Below are 25,565 nucleotides of genomic sequence, written 5' to 3'. Positions count from 1 at the left end.
AAACCTCATATCTCATTTTTTTCAGTTTTTGACATAATTTGAAAATGCCCATAGCCCTTTACATTGTGTGTAAATTTTATGAAGAATGGACCAAAATAAATGACCTAAACCAACTTGGAAAAATGTCTGGTTCCATTGACTTACATTAAAAGTATAGTAGATTTTTTCCTTTTCCTGTAAAGTTAACATTTTGGAGATACAAGGTTTTCTTCCAACAATAGCGATACATCATCGACAACAAAATGCACTCATACTTTACCCTTACATTATGTGGAGGTTCTTGAAACTTGTATGTATATGAAAAATGTTCTTAACACTCCTATATATCTCATTTGTATACATGATTCTTTTTTAAGTCTTTAATTTTTAAAATTATACATACATAATGGGGCATGTTAGCTCATCATGGCAGAGTTTTGGGTTCTATGATTTGTATTTCTTCAAGATATTAATTAAATATGTATACATTAAGAAATGTAATGGAAAATAAATACATAAACAATTTTTTACCAGATTCTGTGGGCATAATATGCGTATATCATGGGCACTGAAATGTCCACGTGCACATACTTGCGGACTACTTTTATAGAGCTAAGCTATATTATTACAGCTGGAGTGCCTCAAGTGTACATACTCAGTCCTGTTAGATTGCACCTCTGCCCTGTGTTTTTAGATATGAGTGCCAGCCTTTGCTTTTTGCCATCTTTGTTCTGGGCAGGCCGCCTGTTTTTTGGCGGCTGCACCTACATCCTGGTTCAGACTTTCTCCAGCTCTGCTCATTGCCCTGGGAAAACAGTAGAGTAGCGTTCTACGCACCGGACGTCCTGAGCTGTCTCCGAATGCTGATACCATTGCTAAGAATTTATTTGCTGCCTGGCACTGTACGCAACTTCCTTGCCTGTTTCATTCTTCTCATTGACTTGTTGGTCTGGGGAGGTGTGTTGAGGCCCATTACCCTATTGCCAGTTCCTTTCGACCCCTTACTGACAATTGGTTCACAGGAAACGTACATGGAGAGTTTCCAACTTGCTTACCGTTCTCTGATCTCCATAATCACATCATTCTTAAGGAAAAGAACAGTGTGTCTCACACCTACTCAAAACAGCCCAACCCCTTGTGGTCCTTTTTTAAGAACATGTTCTACCCTGATGTTTCAGTACTACTTTGGGATTAACAGGTTACAACATCAGTGTGGGTTGCTTTACGATAATACAAATGTTCAACAAATTGTTTTGTGCCAGGAATCACCCCAAAGCCACAAACATATTAGTAATCGTTCTTGAATGGCTTAGTTGGCTGTACCGGAACATTGTCTTGTTCTGGGCTACAGTGGTTTATGAGACCAGTATTTGGAGCCAGCTCATTTGAAGAATTATGTTATAAGCAATTAATTACAAATGACATCCAGAGATAATCACATTTCAACACTGGAGATCAAATAGATGTATAAACCAAAAAATAATTTGAATAGATAATTACAGTATTGCTTTACTCAATTATTATTTTATTCTAAGATTTAACAGAAAACTACATAAAAGTGTCAGCAACTCAGTTTTTCAGTATTTAGCGTGTCCACTATCTGCCTTTTTACACTATATAGACAAAAGTATTGGCACACCCCTCCTAATGTTTGACTTCAGGTATTTCAGCCACATCTATTGCTTACAAGTGAATCAAATTACGCACATAACATACTCGCAGTAGAATGGGTGGTACTAATGAGCTCAGTGTCTTTAAACATGGCACTGTCATAGGATGCCACCTCTGCCACAAGTCAGTTTGTGAAATTTTTGCCCTGCTAGATCTGCCTCAGTCAACTGTAAGTGCTATTATTGTGAAATGGAAGCACCTAGAGCAACAACAGCTTAGCCATGAAGCGGTAAACCACACAAACTCACAGAGTGGGGCCACTGTGTGCTGAAGCGCACAGTGCTTATCCTCTGTTGAATCACTCATTAAAGAGTTCCAAATTGCCTCTGGATTGAACATCAGCAAAAGAACTGTGTGTTAGGAGCTTCATAAAATGGGTTTCCATGGCTGAGCAGCTACACACAAGCCTGAGATCAAAATGCACAATGCTAAGCGTCAGGGGTAGTGTTGTTAAGCACACCGCCACTGGACTCTGGAGCTGTGGAAACATTCTGTGGAGTGACAAATTACGGTTCTCTATCTGGCAGTTTGATGGATGAGTCTATGCTATGGGGTTGTTTTTCAGGGGTTGGCCTAGGCCCCTTGGTTCCAGTGAAGGGAAATCTTAATGCTTCAGCATAACAAGACATTTTGGACAATTGTTTGCTTCCAACTTTGTGGGAGCAGTTTGGGGTAAGACCCTTTTCTGTTCCAGCATGACTAAGCCCCAGTGCACAAAGCAAGGTCCATAAAGGCATGGCTGGATGAATATCAATGTCTGACCTCACAAATGCTCTTCTGGATGAATGGGCAAAAATTCCCACAGACACACATCAAAATCTCTAGTTGTTTCTGCAAGTGATATTAGCATCACTTGCAGAATGCTAAAAGTGAAGAAGGACAACAAATTAAACTATGAACCTTTTTGCTGCTACAAGAAGAATCTTCATTCTAGTGTTTTATACTCTTTTTAAAGCTTTTACCTACACATTATTGCATCAGCACCATTTTTCTTATTTTCAGCAGTTTGTAAAAGAAGTAGTTACCTGCACTCTATTTATCTGAGATGTGTTGTGTCTTGAGCTGGATTTGAGTTACTGTGGCTTTTGTAGACCTGTTTTATTTCTCTTCCTGATTGAAGAAATGTAGGTTTGTAGGTCTAACAGCTGTTTCCAGAAAGTGCTGTTCTGGGTGAGTCCATACTGTCTCAATTATAGGTCAATATTAAACAGCGCTTCCAATCAGCAAACCTGCTTTATGATCCTGTGCGTAATTCGCTCGGCTTCCAAAGGTGTTCAAAGGAGAACTGTCCTCAAACGTGACAGATTTGTTTTATGATGTGTTTGTTTTGTGTGTTTGTTTTGTATGTGTGTGTGTGTGTGTGTGTGTGTGTGTGTGTGTGTGTGTGTACGTAAGCAAGTATTTCAACATGTCCTCACCAGACAGGACTAACATTTGCTCAGTGTCACATACTCAAGTACTACTCTGATTAATTTGTATTTTCCTTCTCAGATGATGATACTTCTACTCAAATATACTTGTGGGGAAAGTAATCTGCATTGTAGTCAGTTACATTTTAGTTGTTAAAATTTAATTAGTAATTCCTTTTCTGTGTTTAATTTCATTCTGCTGTGTTGGATCAGTTCCTGGTCAGCCTTTCTGTTATTCACACCTCTCACCTTTATGCTTTTCTGTTTAATTTAGATCAAAATGATCCCAAAAAGAGAGCAATAGTGTCTGGATGTACTAAGAAGATCCACTGCAAGTTTTAAAAAATTAAAGTAAGCAAAGTCATTCAGAGTGGTTTGATGGGGAAAGCAGTGTTCTGGAGAAACGTACTGAGTGAGAATCGTACACAGTGGTGGTGATAGGAACCAGACGTCTAAAGAGTTTAATGTCTCTAAAAGCTCCCTTATAGAAACTTATCAGACAAAACGTTCATGAAAACAGTGCCTGATGTATGAGACGGTTTTAAGATAAAGTTTTGGCCTAAACACATATTCCAAACTCTATTCATGGCAGAGAGGTACATGCAGGGTGTTGCAAGGCAAAATCTTATTTTTTCCAGATTTACAACTCATTGTTTCTACGCTCATTGTCCATTTTATCAGCTCCACTTACTATATAGGTCCACTTTGCAGTTCTACAATTACAGACTGTAGTCCATCTGTTTCTCTGCATACTTTGTTAGCCCCCTTTTACCCTGTTCTTCAGTGGTCAGGACCCCCATGGACCCTCACAGAGCAGGTACTATTTGAGTGGTGGATCATTCTCAGCACTGTAGTAACACTGACGTGGTGGTGGTGTGTTAGTGTGTGTTGTGCTGGTCTGAGTGGATCAGACACAGCAGTGCTGCTGGAGTTTTTAAACACTGTGTCCACTCACTGTCCACTCTATTAGACACTTCTACCTTGCTGGTCCACGTTGTAGATGTAAAGTCAGAGACAGTAGCTCATTGCTGAACAGTTTGTGTTAGTCATCCTCTAGTCCTTCATTAGTGGTCACTTTCTGCCCACAGGACGCTGTTGGCTGGATATTTTTGATTGGTGGACTATTCTCAGTCCAGCAGTGACACTGAAATGTTAAAAACTCCAGCAGCACTGCTGTGTCTGATCCACTTGTACCAGCGCAACACACACTAACACACCACCATCACTGCAGTGCTGAGAATGATCCACCACCCAAATAATGCCTGCGCTGTGGTGGTCCTGACTATTGAAGAACAGGATAACAAAGTATCCATAGAAACAGATGCACCACGGTCTGTAACTGTAGAGCTGCAAAGTGCACCTATATGTTAAGTAAAGCTGATAAAATGGACAATGAGTGTAGATAAAAGGAGGTGTACTTACTAAAATGGCCTAAAATGACAGCACCAATATATATATATATATATATATATATATATATATATATATATATATATATATTGCCAGTGTCAGAGCTAATTTTAGAGGAAGGAAAATTACTCTAAAGTGTTTTGGACCATTTTCACTGGCCCATTCACTGTAAAATTTTGACACAGTGTAAACGGCAGCTGGTATTTTCCAACTTTTAAAAAAATTAAAACTCACAAACGGAGATACAAGGTTTTGTTCAGACAGTGACGATACACATACATACACACATTCATATACTGAAGGACTGAAGAACTGAAGGATTACACTTAGCAATGTTTTCTGTGAAACATGCGTGTCGTTGCGTGTATCTAGGCTGATTTTTTTCCCTATAGGTTGCGCTCAGTGACCTTATTCCCCAGAGCCACTGAGTGAGTATCTGTTTCAGCTGAAGAGCTGCTTTTACTGGTGAAGACCTGTTGAGTCAGTCACACTATGATTAAACTGTTTTATAGGGAAGTTGAATTGTGTAGAAGAGTGCCCTCAGAGTTCTGAAGAAGGCATGTGTGTTCTGAACAGGCCTCAAGCTTTCAAACAGTCTGATTCTTCACTGCCATGATCACAGTGGTGCTCTGGTTGGGCATATTGAGGATTTTAGACACTCAATAGAGCAAATATCTCAAACTACTACACACTGCATTGACATAATCTGAAGAGTTACATACTGTAGAACAACATCTACTCCTAACAGCACTTTTTATTCAGGTTAGAATAGTGTTCATGCTAAATAAATTGCATGTTATCTGAGTAATGTCCAATTGTTTTTCAGAGTAAAAAGTAATTACACTTCTATAGTTAATAATAAGTAAATTTACGTTAAAAAGGTAAATAGCTTCATTTGTAGTCGGTATATATCAAAATGCTATTATGTGCTAAAAAGTAGTTAGAACTTGTAAAGATGCAGGCCTGTGCAAAGGTTATGGCACATCTGATATTGTATGTTTTATTTTTCCCAAAATGTTAAACTCAGCAAATAAATATAAATTGAAAAATGTAAGTGTTCTCTGTAGAGGATGTGTTTATTTTCACTTAGAAAATTAACAAGACATGTAATATGACCGGGGTCTTCACATTTTTGCATATTGCACTGTAGGTAAACAAGCAAACAGACGAAGAAAGAAAGATGTACTTTATTGATCCCCAAGCCCCAAATAGGAATTTTGGTATAACAGAAGCAGGACACGGAACACAATCAATACAGATGACTTTCACCTTTTTACTTTCTCATACTTAAATACAGCATTCAAGTAGTTACCTTTTACTTTAATTTACTCAACTGTATCTGCTGAGTAAATTTGGGTAAGAGGAAGCTACTTGAATGCTGTATTTAAGCATGAGAAAGTAAAAAAAAAAGGTGAAAGGTACTGAATATGATGGAGGAGTATTTCAAAAATATTTGTGCTTGCAAAAAAAAAAAGGGTCATAAATTTAGGACAAGGCACTACTGTACTACATGCCTGGCTTTATCAGTGCATCAGTGAGCCTTACTTCAAAATGAGGTCATAAAGAGAGTCAGAGGTGTGTGTGTGGGTGTATATGCATATTTGTGTATATATTTATGTGTGTGGTGTGTTTGCATCTGTGCAGTATGTATGAATGTGTATATTTGTGCATGTGTTGTATGCATGTGTAATAGAGTAGGCGTGTTTGTACATGTATGTGCATGTGTGTTTGTATGTGTATATCTATGCCTATGTTTATGCATGTGTGTAACAGTATGTGTATACGTGTATGTGTGTAATAGTATGTGTTTGTGTATATGTATGTGTGTTGTGTGTGTGAGAGAAGCTGTATGTGCATGTGTTTGCGTGTTGATGTGTATGTGTATGTCTATGTCTTTGTGTGCATGTGTGTAATATTGTGTGTAGTGTGTGTTTTCGTGTGTGTAATAGTGTGTGTGTGTGTGTAGTGGGTGTTCTTGTATTGCTATACTTGTGAGGACCCGATGTCCTCACTATGATAGGACTATATGAAATTTTTGCTCAAGTGAGGACATTTTGCTGGTCTTCACTTGAGCATGTGCTGTTCTCACTATAATTACTTTTTTATTTGAAAATTAAAAGAGCAGAAAATTTGCCTTTTTGATACTGTGGTTGAGGTTAGGGTTAGGTTTAGGTGTAGTATTATTTTGCTACAGTAACACAAAAATCAATAGAAGCCTATAGATGTCCTCATATGTATAGCAAGACAAACGTGTATGTGTGTGGCTCTTCTGGGAAACATGCTGCAGTTAATTGGCCTCTGAGTTTTCTGAGTAAATGTGGCTCCACTTAATCTCGGAGCTGAGGGGATCCCGCAGATCTCGGCCTCCTGCACAGCGCATCCTCACGCACAGCTCACCAGGCACTGACCGCTGAGCTGACCTCACAGCGGCACCCTGCCAAGAAGCGTGACTTCAAGGCCGAGGCATTTCCAGTGAGCTGTGGTCCAGGCAGCGGGTAGGTCTGGCCCATGTCCAGCTGCCCATTCTTGGGCATGGAGAGTATGCCTGCATGCGGTCAGTGCTGGAGTGTGTTACTCATTGTAGATAGAACAGTCATTACTAAGATACATCTTACTTAGTTTATATGCTTTGTTGTTAACATTTTAGAATAACAGTGAAGGCATCAAAACTTTTTGCTGCTTTAATTGAAGAGCCCCTCAGTTTGGTGTGTCATAGCTATCTACCCATATAAAGTGGCTAAACACATGTAAATGAGCTATAATAGACTTCAGAACATCCCTGCAGAAAATTTAACTACTCCCTCTCTCCCGTCGCACAGCCATATCTCCAGCGCTGAACAAACTCTTGGCGTCCAGCCGGACTCAGGCTAACCGCCGCCCTGTGTGGCCAGTGGTTCTTGTTGCTGGGTTCCCTGTGCACACACTGGGCACGGCTTGTTTTCTTCTACTCAGATGACCCGTGCATGTTGGAAAAAGCCGGTTCTCACACAAGTGTCGTGTTACAAAAGCCAAACAAAGAATTCTTCCAGGCATTCTCCGCTCATGTGTACCCAATGAGGTGAAGCCCACTCTCTGTCTGGCCCACGCCTTGATTTCTCGAAAATCATCAGAACGTCCTTGTCTTGTGTAAACAGAGCCATCCAACGCCCCTTTAACCTCCCAGCCGGAGTGTAAAGCCAGGGATGTGGGCAGTAATGCTCCTCTCCTTTCCAACCAGCAAGCTCTATCCGTGGGTCATGTGAAAGGCTAGTCCCATAAACCAGCTCTACTAAATAGATAATAGGGGTGAATGCAAAGCCAAATTATCTGTTATCTTCAAATAGTATTGCATCTCTGTTAAAATGACACCACAATCAGACAAGAGGTACAAGGAAATGTGTCACTGGGTTCCTTTGTACTGTATCTTCAATTATCTCTGTTGGATCACTTTTTCTGTTGAATTACAATTTGCATGTGTTTTTTTTCTGCCACTATACATATCCCTCTGCGTCATGACTCGGTTCCTTTCATAATTCATTCATGGAGATGACCTTCCACAGAATGGAAACAGTCATATTCCAAGGAGCAGGAATCAACTCATTGAGAGATGCAAGTGGCTTGCACATTATTGTGCTGTGAATCACCTTCCTTTAGAAATGAGCCATCTATGTCCCTCCACCTTGTACATTAATCTAGGGATACAGCTGGAGTCATGTAGCTCTTTTTTATGGCTTTATCTACCAATGTGGCTTCCAGTTATCCAGGTCGAGTGTAATCCTGCAATTCTTGTGGCAAGATAATGGCAAAGGTTGTCCCTTATCAGTCTCGGCCAACAATAGAGGGTTGAATTACGGCATCACCTGGTTAAACAAAATACATCAGTGTCTTTTATTGGCGTAATGGAGAGAGGAGAAGGGCCAATAATCTTTTATATGAGGCAGCCGAGAGCGTTCAAATGCTCGTTCTGGGTTTTCAGGTAACAATAAAAAGGTAGAGGGACATTTATTTCAGCATGGCTCACTGATGGATCTTGTAAAAGAGAAATTGCTCTTTGAGGGCACTGACTCTGTACAACACCTCTCTGTCCTCAAGGGGCCTGAAAGCATTCTGAATGTATTAAGACACTGCCACCTAGTGCTGTTTTTTGTTATTGCAACATGTCTTAATCTTCACATTTTACACTCAACCAGTCCAGTTTATTAGAAACATGTTCTCAAACTCATGAACCATTTCAGAAAGTCCACTGTGCAGGGGCACAGCTACACAGTAGACCAGGGGTGCCCAAGCCTGATCCAGGAGATCTACCACCCTGGAGAGTTCAGATCCAATGTACAATATTCAGATGCTTATAAAGGCCTTCGTTAGCTGGATCAGGTGTGGTAGGTTAGGGTTAGAGCTAAACTCAGCAGGGCAGTAGATCTCCAGAACCAGAACTGAGCACCCCTGCTGTAGACCAGTTATATATGTTAATGGCAGCATGCAGTGATCTTCACACTTCTGTAGCTAAAATTTTATACAATGTTATTTATTCTGAAAAAAAGCATCTGTATTATATACTTGTAAAACACATTCCAGAACAAATCTTATAAATCTTTATAAATGTTTTTTATATATATATATATTTTTTTTTTTAATTCATTTCTGATGGTAAAGTACATGTAGGGCGTTGTAAAATAGCACCCAAAGAAAATGTATTTTTTCAGATTTATCTCTATTTTATCATCATCACACATGAAAAAAAACTCAAATGATACATGTAGGTTCATAGGTAGTTTTGGAAAATAAAATTGCCAGAGATAAGAACGATAAGGACAACAATCGATAAGGACACTGTAACGAGTTGATAAGTGTCTCTACAGTTAACCATTTCACTCTGAATGACTACATCTGTAAGCATCATAGAAATTCTATAAAAAAAAAAAATTGTGTTTTTTTTTTTGACACATGTATGTGCAGTGGCTGCAGTCCTGTTTAATCCTGCAATTTTGAATAAATCATTCATTCATTCATTCATTCATCTTCCTAGCTTTTGAACAATATTATGTGTAGTATAAACATACACACTTCCAGGCAAATGTATGGACACATCTATCTGTACTTGTTTAATTTACTCATTAAAAAATAAATTGTTATGCTTAAAACTTTTTAGAGAAAAACATGTCCAAAACAAAAAAGTTGAAATAATCATTACATCATCCCAATTACTGTGTTAATTAGTTAATTACTTAATTAGTTGATTAGTGGAATGTCTGTCTTCGTTAATGTGTCTCAGCCAATTAGTTGTGCTGTGATGAGGGAGGGCTGTGTCTGAACAGCCCTGCTTGGTAAGAAGATCAACATTTCTGACTGGAGTAATTCCATATTTACTATTTTTTAGTTTTGATGAAGATATTTCAAGATATTTCTTAATATTTAAAGTATTTTTTAAATCTATGTATTTGTTTTAAAAAAAACATGACAACCTATAAATGCATGAATGCCTAAGTGCTTCTTTGCATGGTTAAACTTTTCTTTTCTATTATGGAAAACCTGTTGTATATAGTTCTTTCAAGAACCTTTTAAAATGGTTCTATATACCACCAATAAAGGTGCCAGTACTGCTACAAGTACTATATAGCAGCCGTTTTGCTAAGATCAAATCTATTAAGTAGTAGCATCTTAATAGGATCATTTTATATATAGTCGTGTGCAAATGTCTTATTGATTTTCCAAGTGAAATGTAACACAGAGAACACACTTCTGCACATTTTAGTACACAATTACTATTTGCTGAATTTAACATACTGTAAAGAAAAAAGTAAAACAAAACATTGTCTGTGTAAAAGTTAGAACACCTTTTATATTTTATGTTCTCGTTTTTCCAATATTTTAAACTCAGCAAAGCAACAAAACGTAACTTTGCCAGGGTGTTCAAACTTTTGCATTCAACTGGATGTTTCTGCAAAAAAATTGGTTATAAATAACTGTAAACATCTGAATGGTAATGTGTTGGCGCTACATGCTGTGTATGTATTGTCATCTTCATTTTAATCAGAATGCCAAAGGTAGCAAATAAACAGACATAAATAAAAGGGCACCAAGTAATTTTTTTGATATATTGTAATCTTTATTTCAGTATGAATTTTTCTACCATTTTTTATGGTATAAACACTTGAAACAAAACAACAGAATGGCACTCAGCTAATATTTGCTACATACACATTTATATAAAATGGAGGAAGATACTCACTATACACTGAAGTATATACATCCTTGATAAATAAATCAATACTGCTCAGATTTAAGACTTAGCTGAGAGAATAGCCAGTGCACTGAAATTGACAGCTGGGTAAAACCTTGAGGAAGGAAACAGAAAATGGGAGTGAACTAAAAGCAGGCACTCAGTCATGTGAGGAAAAAAGGCGGCTTGTAATCAGTAAACTACTGTTGCATTCATTAACACTGAACTCAACAACTAAGCTTATTTTAAAAAAGCTATGGCGTATTAAATAGAGTCCGTACTACTATTTGGAGCCTCTTATCTACAGTTAGGCACATTTTCACAACGTCAACAAGGCATCTTCCTTCAGACTCAGAGTGTGCGAGTCTTATCTCTGATAAGAGGCTCATCAGACCTTAAGTGTGTTCATGTTTCTGCAGATTAAAGGAACACTTACAATGCTAAAGTAACAAAACTAGTGTGTGACAATTAGCCAGCCACAGTAGCATTTTGGAGTAAAGTGTTCCTTTAAACGTAGCCCTACACAGTGTTTTCATTTGGTTCTATGAAATTCAGCCTACAATTAGGCTTCACTCAAGTCCAAAAAGCTTTGTCTTTGTTTATATTTGATTATGATGTGCGTCTGGCCTGAGTTGGAGCCTATATGGGTCAAAGGTGGATTAGCTCCAGAATATTACAGCTTGTTACAGGAACAATAGAATAATTCTCAATCTGCTGCTCTCCAGGCTTATGGGTTTATATGTTTATATACAGGTGTAGCACAACAATACATTTGGGTAAAGTGGGCAAAGTCCAACTTTGTAGGAGTTTTATCGGACCTACTTCATCCTGCCTTCTTCCTTCGGACTAACGAGCATCTCCGAGAAGCATGGCTTGTAAAATGAACACTGTACTGTTTATATTAGGAGCGCTGTTTACAATCTGGTAGATACACAGTCATATGCAAAAGTTTGTACAGACCTGGTTAAATTACTTAATGTTTTATTGGTTTTCTAAGTGAAAACAAGTTAAGGCATCCTCTACAGCTACGAAACATGGCATTTTTCAGCTTTTTTTAGTGCACAACTCCTATTTGTTTACTGGGTTTTACATATTGGAAAAAAACAAAACACTAAATATAAAATGCACCATGAAATTTGCACAGGCTACATTTTATGTTTTTTCTCCAAATGTGTTCCATTCAGTAAATAAACAGTAATTGTGCGTTAATGTGCAGAAGAGTGTAGAAGATGTGTTAACTTATTTTCAACAGAACATGTCAAATAACCAGAGACAAACTTTTGCATATGAACTCTGGGAAATCACTGGCTGTATGATTGTTTAAATGCTTTGACCACTATTCCGTCCGAAAGTTTCTTCACCTCAAGCTGTCAGGATTATCCTTGTTTGATCACAAATATCCATTTTCCAAGCTCACGTCCACCAGCTTATTCCATGTGTGCCCACATGAAAAAGCTCTGGCAGTGAAACTACAGCTTTGTAGCTTCAAACAGTGATAAATACAGGCTTTCAAGAGGAGAATCATCAACACTGGCAGGAAGATGAGACCGCTCCAACCTGAGCAGTTAAGTGTTAGATGGTAATAGAGCTTGGAATTTCCCAGAGTAGGTCTTGCTTGCACTTCTAAGTAGCCAGGAACATGAACAGCCTTGCAATATTCACGTCATTCATTAACTGCACAGGCAGCGTCCATGAAGCATCTCAGTGTAGGACTGCTGTTTCTGGAACAGGCCTTTTGCCACAAAAGAACCTGGACCAGCCCAGACATGGTAAAACCTGATCCCGGATCAGCAACCCTACCCAGAGAGGCACTGGGCATCCGAGCGAACCTGCCCTGTATTCTACATTCTGGCACTAAACTTGTCCTTTTCATTTTTCTTATGAAAACAATGCAGCAGTTTACAATAGCCTTTATCAAATTATCTAGAGAAGAAAAACAAGGGAAGAATATACAGAGAATATAGAAATGTAAAAATACACTTATTGCCTGTACATATCAAAGCACACAAGAAAAAGTCTTTCCTTTTTGAAATTCAGGAGAAGCCTTTTTTTTTGGTAACCCACATTCTGTCAGACCTGCTGATTAAAAGATAAAGCGTGTATGTGCATGTTTAAGACAGCCGAGAGACAGAAAGAGAGAGGGCGCTTGTGATTTGGTTTAGCATGAGGATAGAATAGACTCTTTGGGGATTTCAAGAGAAGAGCAGAGAGCAAAATGCTCTCGGACGCCTCCACAACACACACATACATGCACACGCACACATACACACTTTGAGCTGAGGGAGAGGACATTGAAACAGAAGAAAGCAGAGAGGGTTAAAAGGTGCGATTCCTGCTGGAGACAGCAGCCAAATCCAGCCTTTTTTTCACTGCAGTTTCCATCCTTGTCCTTAAAAGTCCTTCTGTTCCAGAATAAAAAGCAAAACTTTGTGGGGTTTTTGGGGGGAAAGACCAGCCTCATCCTCCCTCTGCAAATCTCAGTCCTCTCCACTAGAGGGAGCACTTTCACACAGCCCTGAATCTCCAGAGTGCAGCGCCAGCGCCCTGAGCAAATCTAATGCCTCTTCATAGAGGAAACTTTCTTCTTCCTGGCAGCCAGCATCTCGTAGAAGGGATCCCTGCTGATTGCGGCCCTGGAGGGTAGAGGAGAGTGAAATATCACATGGTGTTCCACAAGTCTTGGTTATCATCTCTTTACATTTTACACCTAAGTCAACTTTGGCTACATTTTACACTTTTGGCAAAGTCGGATATTCCATTGTTTTAAATTGGAGCACTGATGGAAAATTCCTCCAGCAGCAACAGCAGTGCACCGCAGCAGCCTGGGGGACATTCTGTTCAATTTTCACAGCTGTTCAGTTTTCACAGCTTTTGCCATCAACCATAGCGGTGAAATAAACCAGATCTTTTTTGTGGAAGACATGGACACCAAAACAACTCATTGTTGAAGTTCTGGCAAACCCAGTATTATACCTACTGCCTTTTTCACCTTAAATAAACAAACAGTCTAGACTGCTAAAGCTCTCCTTTGAAATCATCCATGCTGTCACTAAGGCATTGTTTGCATGGCTGCATGCCGCTGTTGGCTGCGTACTACCATGAGTCATTAAACCAACTATCCTTGATGAAATTTGAGCACTAACACCATTAATCTCCAACCATTTTGTTCATGTATTTTGTTTAGTATTTTATATTTATTAATATATTTTATATACATATATTTTATATTTATTTTATTTATATATTTTATATATATTTTATATTTTATTTATATTTAGTATGCTTTATTACAAGGAAAAAAAAAACCTCACTGTTTCATAGTTTATGACTAGTGTGAATTGTGAGTTTTAAATTCATTGTGCGTTTTTTCTAGAGATCTTTTGTGTGCATCTGTGATATAAATAAGATATTTCTCAAAACCAACACCAAGTTATGTTGGCCAAAGCCTTTAAACCTACAGGTGCATCTTCAGTAATCAGTAACATTAATTAGCACTTATTCATGATGTGCAACGAATAACAGCCCTCAGTGATGCTTCTACTCACTTGATGCTGTTAATCCACTCATCCTTTTCTTCTGTGGTGGGTGCAGAGATGCGGTAGAATGTGTGGTTCCCCTCCACCACCCGCCCATCTGCCTCTGTCTTACACGCCTTGATCACCTGGTCCTTATTGTCTGGTATAAACAGCTCGAAGCAGTTCTGAGAAGCACACATATGGATTATCACACATTTGGCCACAAAGGGGAGCCAAAGTGTCTGTAATTCCTCAAACTTTTAATCAGTTGACTGTTTTTTGGTGTTTTCCAAATAATTTATTATTCAAGCTGATTTGAAATTCAAAACATCAGCACACTTAAGGCTAAAGTCTAGGGCAACACCACCACATCCCTCCACAAATTGCAAGACAAGTTTGAGAATCTCACCGGCTTCTTGTCCTCCACTTCACGAATGCTCAAGTTTTCCAAAGGAATGATTCCTCTGGGTTCTTTGTCCTACACAAAGAAAAGCCTCTATTGTAAGAACTGAAGCATAAACATATCACGCCTATAATGGTGCTATAGAACTGCTAGAATGTGAATGATGATAAAAATGTGTGAGAATATCAGGGCTCTGCACTGCCACTACATTTTTGTGATTTTCCTCTAATGCATCTGATTCAACTTCGCAGATAATTATTAGCTGAATCAGGTGAGTTACAGTTAGTATTCACATGCGCAGAGCTTGGAGTCTTCAGAACTAACTAGGAAACACGATTCTATTAACATTACGTTATATTAAATTGAGACTGAAACTGGGAACCACTGGATTATTTTTATATTACTTTTAAATCAGCAGTATTACTACAGAGTTTGTTCTCCCATTTGCTGCAGTAACAGCCTCTACTCTTCAAGAAAGGCTTTACTGTAGACAATAGAGCACTGCAGTAAGGATTTAATTGTAATACTTGGATCTGATCAGCAATACTGCCTCTGCAATCAGTGCACCTTATACTAGTGGAATTCAAAGGGGTTCATTAGAAGTGTCTCAATACCTGTGATGTATATAGTATTATATTTATGACATTATGATTGTAGCATATAATAACATTGATAATATCTGCGTTAACACCCTTCCAGCCAGGAAACCAGCTCCCAGAGACAGCATACTTACAGTAGTGTACTCGAAGTAGTATAGGCAGTTGTCTGTGAGAATAAACCATCGTCTCTTCCAGGTTTTGACACGTCCCCCTGAGGAACAGAAAGAGTGAGCATTAGATGATCTCAGCGTGAGAGTACAAGGGAACGTCAGAGCACCCAGCAGTTGAACAGTGGAGCGGCCGACAAGCAAGACAGACAGATGGGCGAGCAGACAATGAGAGCTTTTCTACAAATGACTCCATTTCTCATCATCTTCCACCCCAAGCATTGCATTCCTCTCCAGCCCCACTCCATGCTCAAACATGGTCAGTAGCATTTAGTCAGGGCTAACGAACAACCAACATTCTGACTCATCTGCTGAGTAACTACTGAAATTACAGACTGAAATTACTGGCCTTATGGAAAAAATAACTCCACCATTCACTCTCTTAGACTCAGGATCCCCAGGCTGCACTGATACAATTATTCAGTCAGAACCACACTGACAGCCAATTATATAATTGTATTAACTTTGCATTAAGGGTGCCACACTGATATAACTATTAATATTGGTGAGCTAAGGAGAAACAGAAACTATGCTAATGATTGTGTACTAACAGAGCGCTCAATTTTCAGTCCTTATTAGCCATCAGAGCATTTATATAACCCTATCCCCTGATCAGCTGACATGACTCTTTCAAACCAGTTCAGAACGCACAATCATTCCGAGGGTCAATATTGGGATAATGAAGCCAGCGGTCCATATAGCTGGCCTGAGGACACCTGAAATGACAGTCCATGACACACACTGACCACAGAACAGCAGATAGGTAGCTCTGCACCACTAACTGTTGATTTACAAGCTATCTGATGCTTGCTGCAGAAACGTGGGTTCAGTGATCTGAATATGACCCCTGGCCTCAGCCAGCTAGAAACCTGACAGCAAATGGCAGCAAAGGTGCCGAAAATGGTATGGGGTAAAAACAAAAGGCATGGACACCCTGAAGGCCAATGGCAGAATATGGACATCCAAGACTGAATCCTATAACATTTCATGTCAGTGTTGCAGCATAATAAATACCAGCTTAACAATCAGAGTCATTAAATCAACTATCCTTGAGGAAATTTGAACACTAACCCCATTAATCTCCAACTATTTTGTTCATGCATTCTTGGTATTTTGCACCAAAACCCTGATCTGTAATAAAAATCTTAAACTGGGAGTCTGATGAACCTCTAAAGAATTGCCTCTATTTCTCTTTGTAGCTCCAAACAGGAATGTTTAAGCAAGCAGAGGACAAACACATACAAACAGCAAAGAACCAGCCGATTGGTTGATTGGGTTGTTGACCTGGGATTAATAATCTCTTCAGAGCATGTTAATTCACTGTCCTCGTAGACAAATGCCTCACAGAGTGTTAGCCTGAGGAGATTTGTGGACGAGCTTAGGGTGAGGTCAGGGTGTGGGCCAGGCAGGAACCCAAAGTGCTGGGTAACTGACAGACACAGGGGAAAGGGGGAGTGTATTTATACTGCCCACAGTGGTAACATAATGCTTCTGAATGCTTATTAATGACTACTAACCAATAACCACAATCTGTCTTTACCCTGAATCCTAGTAATAAGCCCAGTCAGCCTCCCCTAACACATATATATATACACACATACACAATCCCAAGCATACCACATGCTCTGTAAACCACTGCACTGCAGTGCAGAACTGCAACAGAGCAGGCCACACACACAAAAACACACACACGCACACCTCCACTTCATTTACAGCATGAACAACAGCAGCCCAAGCACTTTGGTCCAGGTGCAGTATTCCGAATCAGTCCAGACAAAGCACAAACACCACATAATGAGCATCCTGATTCTCTTCCGAAATACACAACATAATAGAATGTAAAATAAAGTATTATCAATAAACTTTACCTTACTCCTGACTGTGCATTCTGAATTATTTCACAATTGTGGGATTGTCTGTTTTAGTTGTTGGGTACTCATTTTTGATGTTTGCTCATATTCATCCAGACCAACGTTTTTACCAGAGAACACTGCAGCTCCCAAAGTGAAAAAAACAAGAAAATAAAAGATTTAAACACCACAGCAAACAGTGAGAAGAAGTACTCTTCACTACGGTGGTCACATGGAACCCAAACCCCAAGCACCCGGCAATCGCCCGGCAACCACACAGACAGAGCAGCACACGGACAAATCACCAGCTTGATGGAAAATAACAGATCAAACGAAGAAAGAAACAAACAAACATAAAAAATAAACTACACCAAACTGATGGAAGGACTGAAAAAGAACCCAAGAAGGCTAACAACAGAAGGAGCAGAGGAAAAAGAAAGGCATGGCAGATCACCAGAAGCACCTGACAGCGAAGAGATGGACTAGTTTGCTGTTTTGGGGGGAAGAGCAGGTGTACATACCTCCTGAGGGAAAGACAACAGCCAAAATCATGGGAACAAACAAACAAACGAAGAAGGAAAGAAAAAAAATCAAATTAAATAATAAGAAATCATATCCACCGCACACTGCTGATCAAAGGAGGTGCATATTTTGACAGTACACTTTGTAAACAGCAGGCAAAAAAAAGTTAAAAGGATAACAAATGAATCGGGGTCAAAGATGTGTCTATCCTTTTCCATTTGAGGGTGAAAAGGAAAACTTTTCTGAGTGCATGACTCATTCTGACCACCAGTGGGCACTACTGTGTGATAGCAAATGACATATCAGTAAGCTACATTAGCAAAGACAGACGGTCTGCCCTCCTCATCACAGCGGCATCATTCTGATTGACACCCTGGCAGATTAAAGGGATCTGTTACTCTGGTTCGGAAGCAACTTAGATCCAGACAAAATAACTGAAGAAAACTGAATCACTGGCTGATGATTCATTTCAAACTGATTTCTTGGTGATCCCAAAGATCAGCCATCTTCAGAAGGAAGAGTGAAGAGGACTGAAGAGTTGAGTTCTGCTGCATGTCAACATAATGATGTTTACATACAGCAAAAAAACAGCTCTGGAGTCATACATGGCAACCAGAATCACATTAGGTAGTGAGTGCACATATGTTTATGTGTGTAGAGAGAGAGAGAGAGACAGTATGTGACTGTAGTACAATATATATGAACATACATATTAATGTGCACTTGTATGTAATTCTACTCATGTATAATAAGACTCTTAGTCAAGTCCTTCAAAACCTTCTGCTCACTGACCACCCACTGCTTCTCAAGCTCTCTAGAAGAAAATACATGATGGTTAAACAGATATGTGAATTATTAATATCCCTCCAGATGTGGCTGTTTGATCTCAAGACTGCAAATTGATTATGCATGTCAGCTGTTAGAATCCACCCTTAAACAGGAGGCACTACACATCAACCAGACAAGACAATCTCCTTCCTAAAAACGTTGTTTTAAAGCAGGGTTGCCCAAGTTCAGCCTGGAGATCTACTCTGAAGAGTTCAGTTCCAGCTCTAATATTCAAATGTTGCTGAAAGCCTTCATTAACTAGATAAGGAATGTTAGATTAGGGTTGGGCCTCAACTGTTCAGGGTGGTGCATCACCAGGGCTGGACTTTGGCAAACCTGCATTAAAGGTACTTCATTTTTCTTCATTCTAAAATGTTAACATGCTAACAATACACCAAAACTGAGAATCAGTTAGCATAATCTTACTAGCATAATATGCAATGTTAGCACCTTTGAGTGAAGTCTTAGCTGTCGTAAATCAGAATGTTTTATTTATGAATATTCAGCTTGGATGAATCTTACTGTTAGCAGTTTATATTTCAAGTTCCACTCACCCAGTTTGAGCAGCCAGCCCTCACGGTCCGGGTTGAAGAACGTGTGTGTGAGGTCGTTGCCGTCATCCTCAGGAATTTTGAATGGCTCATTCTTGATGCTCTCATACAGGTTCTAAAGATGGTCAAAAGAGAGGAGCATGGACGAATGGACGAGCAAGGAATTTAAAGGTAATGTAAAACCATTTGAGGTCTGTGTTAACAATGCACCGATGTAAGAATTCTCTGCTTGACACCAGAACCAGTTTTTAAGCAAATAACTTCTGACAGTAATTAGAATTCATAGTAATAGTTATACAAGGTTAAAGGGAGCTTGTGAAGAAAAGATGGTGGGTGGATGTGTGAGAAAGAGACTAACTCGGAGAAGCTCCTCTGGTAGGTCTCCTCCATCGTTGATGCCTCTGTTCATGGAAATGAAGCGCTCCACAGTGGGCTTGTCCTTCACATTGGGGTTGTGAAGGCTGGTGTTCAGCATGATAATGGCAAAGGAGAGAATATAACACGTGTCTGTGGAAAAACAACACACGTCTCTTACTTAGATTGTTTTTATTTAAGACCACATTATCATACAAAGTGATAGCGTCTAGAGTTTCACCACACTGACTTGATTACTTTGGCAAGCTTGAGAATTATTGAAAAAAAAAAACAGAATACAGAATTTTAATTAGAGGAATTATTTACACAGTATTGTAAAAATGCAGTTTTAAACAAAATTGCTGATCAATTATCAAATTCCATGTCTTTTATACCTTTTTAAGACCGCAATAATAATAATAATAATAATAAAAATAACAACAACAACAACAACAACAACAACATGTACAGATATTGACTATTTTACAGTAATAACTCAGTTTTCCTATCTAACTCACCTAACTACTCTCTTTCTTCCCTACATGGTCTTTTCGGTGTGTTTAGCTTTGTTATCAGTTCTGCAGTCCTCTAGTTGTTTCTGAAAGCAGGACAGCTGTTGGCTGGATGTTTTTGGTTGGCAGACTATTCTAAATTAATCTAACAAACACAATCTTTTCAGCCCAGTCATCAGGAATCATCTTAGAATGCAATGATTCTAAAATGAGGGTACATTTCTAAAATCTATTTTAAGATTTTTTTGTTTAATCCACGTTTTTAATGCAGTTTAAACGTATTATGTGCTATAAGAAAGAAATCCTTATTGAAATGAACCAACAGAGGATATATTAATAATGTGTGGCTTATAATGGGATGGTAATGCATTCTGTTGTGTTAAATGTTCAGCTGGGATCTCACACAAAAATGCTAACGTTGCTAATTATGAAAGCAAGGCAGCAGGGGAGACATTGCATTAGGCTATGCAAATATGATAATTCATTGTTACTCATGCTAGCATTTTCAGGCATTTTGTGTAGTTTAAATGTATGATAATGACATTAAAACAGCAAGCTGGACAGTAGAAAAATGTGGAAAGAAAGAACAGTGAGAAAGAGAGAATTATGAGAGGCTGAGATATTCAAGTCAACACATTTGCATCTTTGAGTATGTGTATATGTATGTCAAGCTGACACAGCAGCACTTTATCTAGCCTGTGTGTCTCAGCAGAAAGCACATGAATAATGTAGTTCAATCTGTCCCATAGCTGGATCGTCAGCCATGAACACAGTCACAATCACACACACCACCTCCTAACCACACACAGAAACATCCACCCACACACACACACACACACACACACAAACATTTAAGATGTGACTGATAAGGGAAAAGCACTGCAGTGAAAAACCAAAATAGCACATTTCTGAGGTAAATGAACATTTCTGATAAATTACTTTTGGTACGTACGCTTCAATTCTTAGTAAAACAAATAGCAAAAATATGTGTGACCTATCTTTACGACTTGCATTCATGAAGTATATAAATACAGTACTGTGTCAGAGACCAGACGTTATTTAATTTCAAGACAAAACAGCCATTAAGTACAAGTTATTCATTCTTCAGCATCAGGGAAAAAATAAAACATAAATTTAACACAAAATTACATAGAAGCTGTAGGGATTATTTCCCAAACCTCCAAAGATCAGTCTTAGAAGTTGGTTGCTTTTTCTGCTTCTCATGACATAAGTCATACCACATATTCAGTGCGGTTGAGATCTGGACTCTGGGTTAATCAGTCCATTGTTGTGAGAACACCAGCAATTGCTTTGTTTGAATTTGTATTCTTTTTTGTCTGTTTCCTTTTCTCAGTACTGGCTTCTAGACAGACATCCTGCCAGATTCACAGCATTAAGCTGTCTTTTCACAGTGGAAGGACAGACAGAAACACCTGTGGATTTTTCAAATCTGAACCATGAGTAGGGCTCGATTTTCTCTTCTCTTTCAAAGATGAAAGCTAAATACTGTTTATCTGATGGTGACAGTTGGTGGTTTACCAGGTCTTACAAAAATAGTTAGGAGTCCCATTTTCTCTATATCATTGTGACTCCAATTTTTGTTTTTTTTTCTTCTATGTATTATCCTTTTACCTTCCCCTTTCTTAAGCAAGTTATTGTATACGTAATCTCATAAATATCTCCTGAAAAATTATTAACTGCTGTTTTGACTGGAAATGAAATGAAAAGTGGTCTTTAAATGACACACTACTGTACATACAGTGACCCACCAGTGGACTGGAAGACTCCTGGGTTACATTGGCAGTAGCGTTGGGCAAAGGCCTCCATCATCCTATCGATTTTCTGTGCTTCACCAGGCAGTCTGAAACTCCAGAGAAATTGCCTGCGCACATCAAAACATCCCCATCATTCAAATCAGTGTTTAGACATGCATAAGAAAGTCAAACAGCTAAAGCTGACTAAACAACCCCAGTGCATGGCTATGATAATTCACTGGAGGACTAGCTTAAAAACAAAGACTCATATCTTGTTTTAAAGGTTTTGAGTACATGCGTCACCTGAGAGCTTGTACCAGGTTCAGATCTGTGAACTCGTGCAGCTCCACAAAAGCATGCAACACCTGGATGTTGAACTCATCCCTGTTGAGCCAAGAAAATATCACATTTCAGTTTCATCAGGCAAATGTTTAGCCTCATACAAACCATTCTAAATCTTCAAGCGTTCACCCTTTTCCACTCTTTCATCTAGTCTGGCATTCCAGACAGCAAACAATTTGTGCTTATGGGCATATCAACATCAAGTCTCTGGAGTTTTAATCCTGGTTATGGTTTCACTGTTGAATTCCTCACTCTGTATCAGATAATAATTTAGTAGGAGTGATAAATTGAATCATCCCCATAGCTCATCAGAATACATCTACTACTCAGATTAGTCAGCCTAAAAAAAAATCCCAGAGAAATGTCTGTGAACTGAGGTAATGTCAAGACAAAGCATAAAGAAAAGATGTGAGATTCTCATAAAAAAAACAAAACAAAAAAGACAAAGCGAACAAGACAAATACAGATACAGTCCCTTTATCAAAAACATGACATCACATTTGACCTATGCTGTGCCAAGGCTGCAATATTCCCAGGGGGATTGTGGGATACCACAATAGAGCTTTCTCTGATAAGGTCTCATCTCTCGGTGACCCTTCTGCCTTTCCCTCCTCTCTGCCGGTATCACAGGATCCAATCTGCTCATGAAGTAAGTAATGCAGACCTCCCACCCCATCATCCATCCCCTCCTGACAGATTAGCCATGAAATGGTGATACCAATCTACTGCTTTCTGAGGGTCCACTCTATTTCCTGATCTTCCTGGGACACACCCAGGCATTGTGGTCAGTAAAGGGGGAGAGCGAGGAGAAAGAGAGAGATGGAGAAGGACAACGAGGGATAACTACACAGAATCTGAGAGAGAGAGAGAGTGAGCGAGAGCGAGAGAGCAAGAGAGTGAGCGAGAGAGAGAGAGAGAGAGAGAGAGAGAGAGAGAGAGGTCGCTATGTTGTCTAGAGTCAGTACAGACTGGGTGTTAGCTGAAATTGGACACCTCAAAGATATTTCATGTTTCATTGTTTGAGCTAATATATTTGGAAATGAATCAGTTCAGAAGGAAATAGAACACAGATGGAGATGGGATTAAAAGAGCCATTCACACCATCCAGTTCCCTCAGCCTAACAAAGCAGCAAGGAAGAGAGCGAAGCATAGATATAATTACTGCTGCACAATTAGTTATGTTTCTATTGTTTTTGTGATTAAGGTCATCATGATGCCAAAATTTTGATTGATTCTGATAACAAGTGTATTGTTCACGATACACAATACCAAGTAAATCAAAGTGAACTTCAGTATATGACAACCTGTTGTTATATACGAAAACAATAAAAAAAAAAAAAAAACAACAACAACAAACACCTTTCTCCGAGGTAGTCCCCTATGGCTGTCTTGTTTAGGCCCTCGCCCTTGTACAGGAACTGAGCGATGTCGTCGCTGGTGTTTTTCAGAAGGTCATTTTCAATCAGGAACTGAATTCCCTGAGAACACAAACACACAGAGATCAGCATATACTGGGTGACATGCCTGGTTACGTATAGACTTTAATGGAGTACTTAATCACCTTCTTGGGGTCCATGTTGAACTTCTTTCGGCCCATTGCTACTTGCTTATTCCTCTGCATATTTTTCCTATAGAGGACAAAAGAATTCAGGAGTTGCAGACAATAGAAAGCTTTTGTACAAATTGCTTTACAGAGTATATATTTAAATTTTGTCAAATTTCCTCTTCATGGCAGACACATAAACCACTTGTAGAGAATGATGGGTAGAGAGATGCTCAGTCTGAGAGAGACAGGGAGGTGCCTGAGCTCATAAGCCCACACACATTTTCTAATCTAATGGACCCAAAAGTGCTCAACCAATTGCAGCCCAACAACCCTGTTTGAAGAGCCTTAAAAGATCTTGAGAGCTTCTGAGACACCAATTTTGCAAACAGTAGGAATCCCCCTGCACTCAGGCTCTCTGTATGCTCTCTTCTGGAGAGTCCCTATTGTCTGTTTTACCAAAACACGTGGTGAATTATTCAGTGGTTTCTCATCAGTAGAAGGAGTGGGTTGATGAAAGATTAAAGCTGCCACAGACTGTATGGGTATTTCAAATGCAGAGTTGGTGTGGTAAAGGTCTGGAGGCCAGCAGTCACAATTTAAATATTAATATTTAACGGAGTTTGTTGGAGATAACTATCCGGCTTTAACGCACCCCTGTCCATATGAGTTAGGCGGTGGGTGAGTGTGAAGAGGACAGAGTGATCTCTCACCTCTCTTCGGTGGAACCCAGGTTCTCTATCTCGCTGGTTACCTCGGCTATCTCATCCTTCAATCTCTGCAGGGAGGAGAGGGAAGGTGGTCAGCTTAAAATAACATGATTGAGCAAATCACATGACTTCATATGAGGCAGATATTTTTTCACAACTATTCCCTCACAAATTCCCTCAATCTCGAGCATGTTTAAACATCTACTCTGCTGCACTACCTTGAGCAGACTGGAGTGCTATGAAGAGACCTGCCCTGTGTTTTCCTTTCCACCCAAAGCAGGCCTGAAACAAAACTCCTCAAATCTAATATCAGTGGATTGATCCCTTACTCCTCTAACAGGTCGGCTCCTTCAGATATAAATTACATGAAAGGGAGGACAATTGGCGAAGGGCCCCAGAATTACACTGACGGTGAAACAGAATTATCTTTTTCATATGTCTTTTCAGACATGAACTTTCCTGCTACAGATTTGTTACGACCCAGTCTAGGCTGCTTCGAGTCACATGACACAGCAAAACCTCACTCCAACAAAGATATGTAGCTTAGAGTGAATGCAGCAAGTGAAATTCTCTTCTGCCATTGTTCTACTTTCCATTCAGATTTCCTTTTTTTCTTCTCTGCTGCACTTTTTGTTACAATTAAGCACAAAGCCAGACAGAATAACACAGCTGTTTTTTCCCCTTTTTCTTCTGAAGGCATGAACAATCGCAACAAATTCCTTGGATGTTTGTCTCCGCAAACAAAAGCAAGATGTGTAACAGAAGACTTGGGCGTGCAGTGGGGAGAGGAAGAAGAAAAAGAAGAGAAGGGGAGTTAGAGAGATAGTCAGTACACTATCTTGTCTATGGTGGTCAGTTTATTTAAAAGAAACAGACTAATCCCAATTTAAATGTTAAGATAGTTTAGCTTTAAATGAACTTACAGTAGGAGTGTGGAATTCAACTGATAAGATTTTGGTTGCACAACTAATTCTGATCAGACTGCCTCAGTTCACGTGAGCAGCCTTCTGTGGGGTTTTAGAAGATTCCATCTTATCCCCATCAGTTTGACTCACTTCCTTGGCATTTTGTTGTTAGCAGAACAGTGCATCCCCTATATTAAACTGTTGTTACCGGCCAAGTGGATGTTTGCCAGTAGATCTGAGGCACCACAGGTTACATTCTTCAAACTGTAATCAACACTGACAAAACAGACACCTCCTAAAACAGGCAAATAGAATTTGACAGCACTGTTATCAAACAGCTGG

The 25,565-nt window shown here is 39.3% G+C and overlaps 1 protein-coding gene across 4 annotated transcripts in view; it reads right to left on the bottom strand.

The window, feature by feature from the left end:
• Positions 1-11,640: 11,640 nt before the first annotated feature.
• The window catches only part of cyth1a (cytohesin 1a), a 54,253-nt gene continuing 40,328 nt past the window's right edge, over positions 11,641-25,565 (bottom strand). For 2 of the 4 annotated variants that reach the window (XM_036590442.1, XM_036590445.1), the window contains exons 3-14: positions 24,322-24,386; positions 23,627-23,693; positions 23,425-23,543; positions 22,027-22,107; positions 21,739-21,851; positions 19,462-19,610; positions 19,107-19,218; positions 17,724-17,726; positions 15,320-15,396; positions 14,593-14,661; positions 14,214-14,368; positions 13,223-13,301 (exon numbers count right to left, since the gene is read on the bottom strand). In XM_036590442.1, the coding sequence (XP_036446335.1) occupies positions 13,223-13,301; positions 14,214-14,368; positions 14,593-14,661; positions 15,320-15,396; positions 17,724-17,726; positions 19,107-19,218; positions 19,462-19,610; positions 21,739-21,851; positions 22,027-22,107; positions 23,425-23,543; positions 23,627-23,693; positions 24,322-24,386 (1,089 nt within the window). Of the gene's footprint in view, positions 13,302-14,213; positions 14,369-14,592; positions 14,662-15,319; positions 15,397-17,665; positions 17,727-19,106; positions 19,219-19,461; positions 19,611-21,738; positions 21,852-22,026; positions 22,108-23,424; positions 23,544-23,626; positions 23,694-24,321; positions 24,387-25,565 lie in introns of all 4 variants that reach the window. The other 2 variants (XR_005008356.1, XM_036590444.1) reach the window with 2 other exon arrangements.

The sequence above is a fragment of the Colossoma macropomum genome, unplaced genomic scaffold (assembly GCF_904425465.1).
Source record: "Colossoma macropomum unplaced genomic scaffold, Colossoma_macropomum, whole genome shotgun sequence".
NCBI lineage: Eukaryota > Metazoa > Chordata > Actinopteri > Characiformes > Serrasalmidae > Colossoma > Colossoma macropomum.
This window is presented reverse-complemented; position numbering and strand designations above follow the sequence as displayed.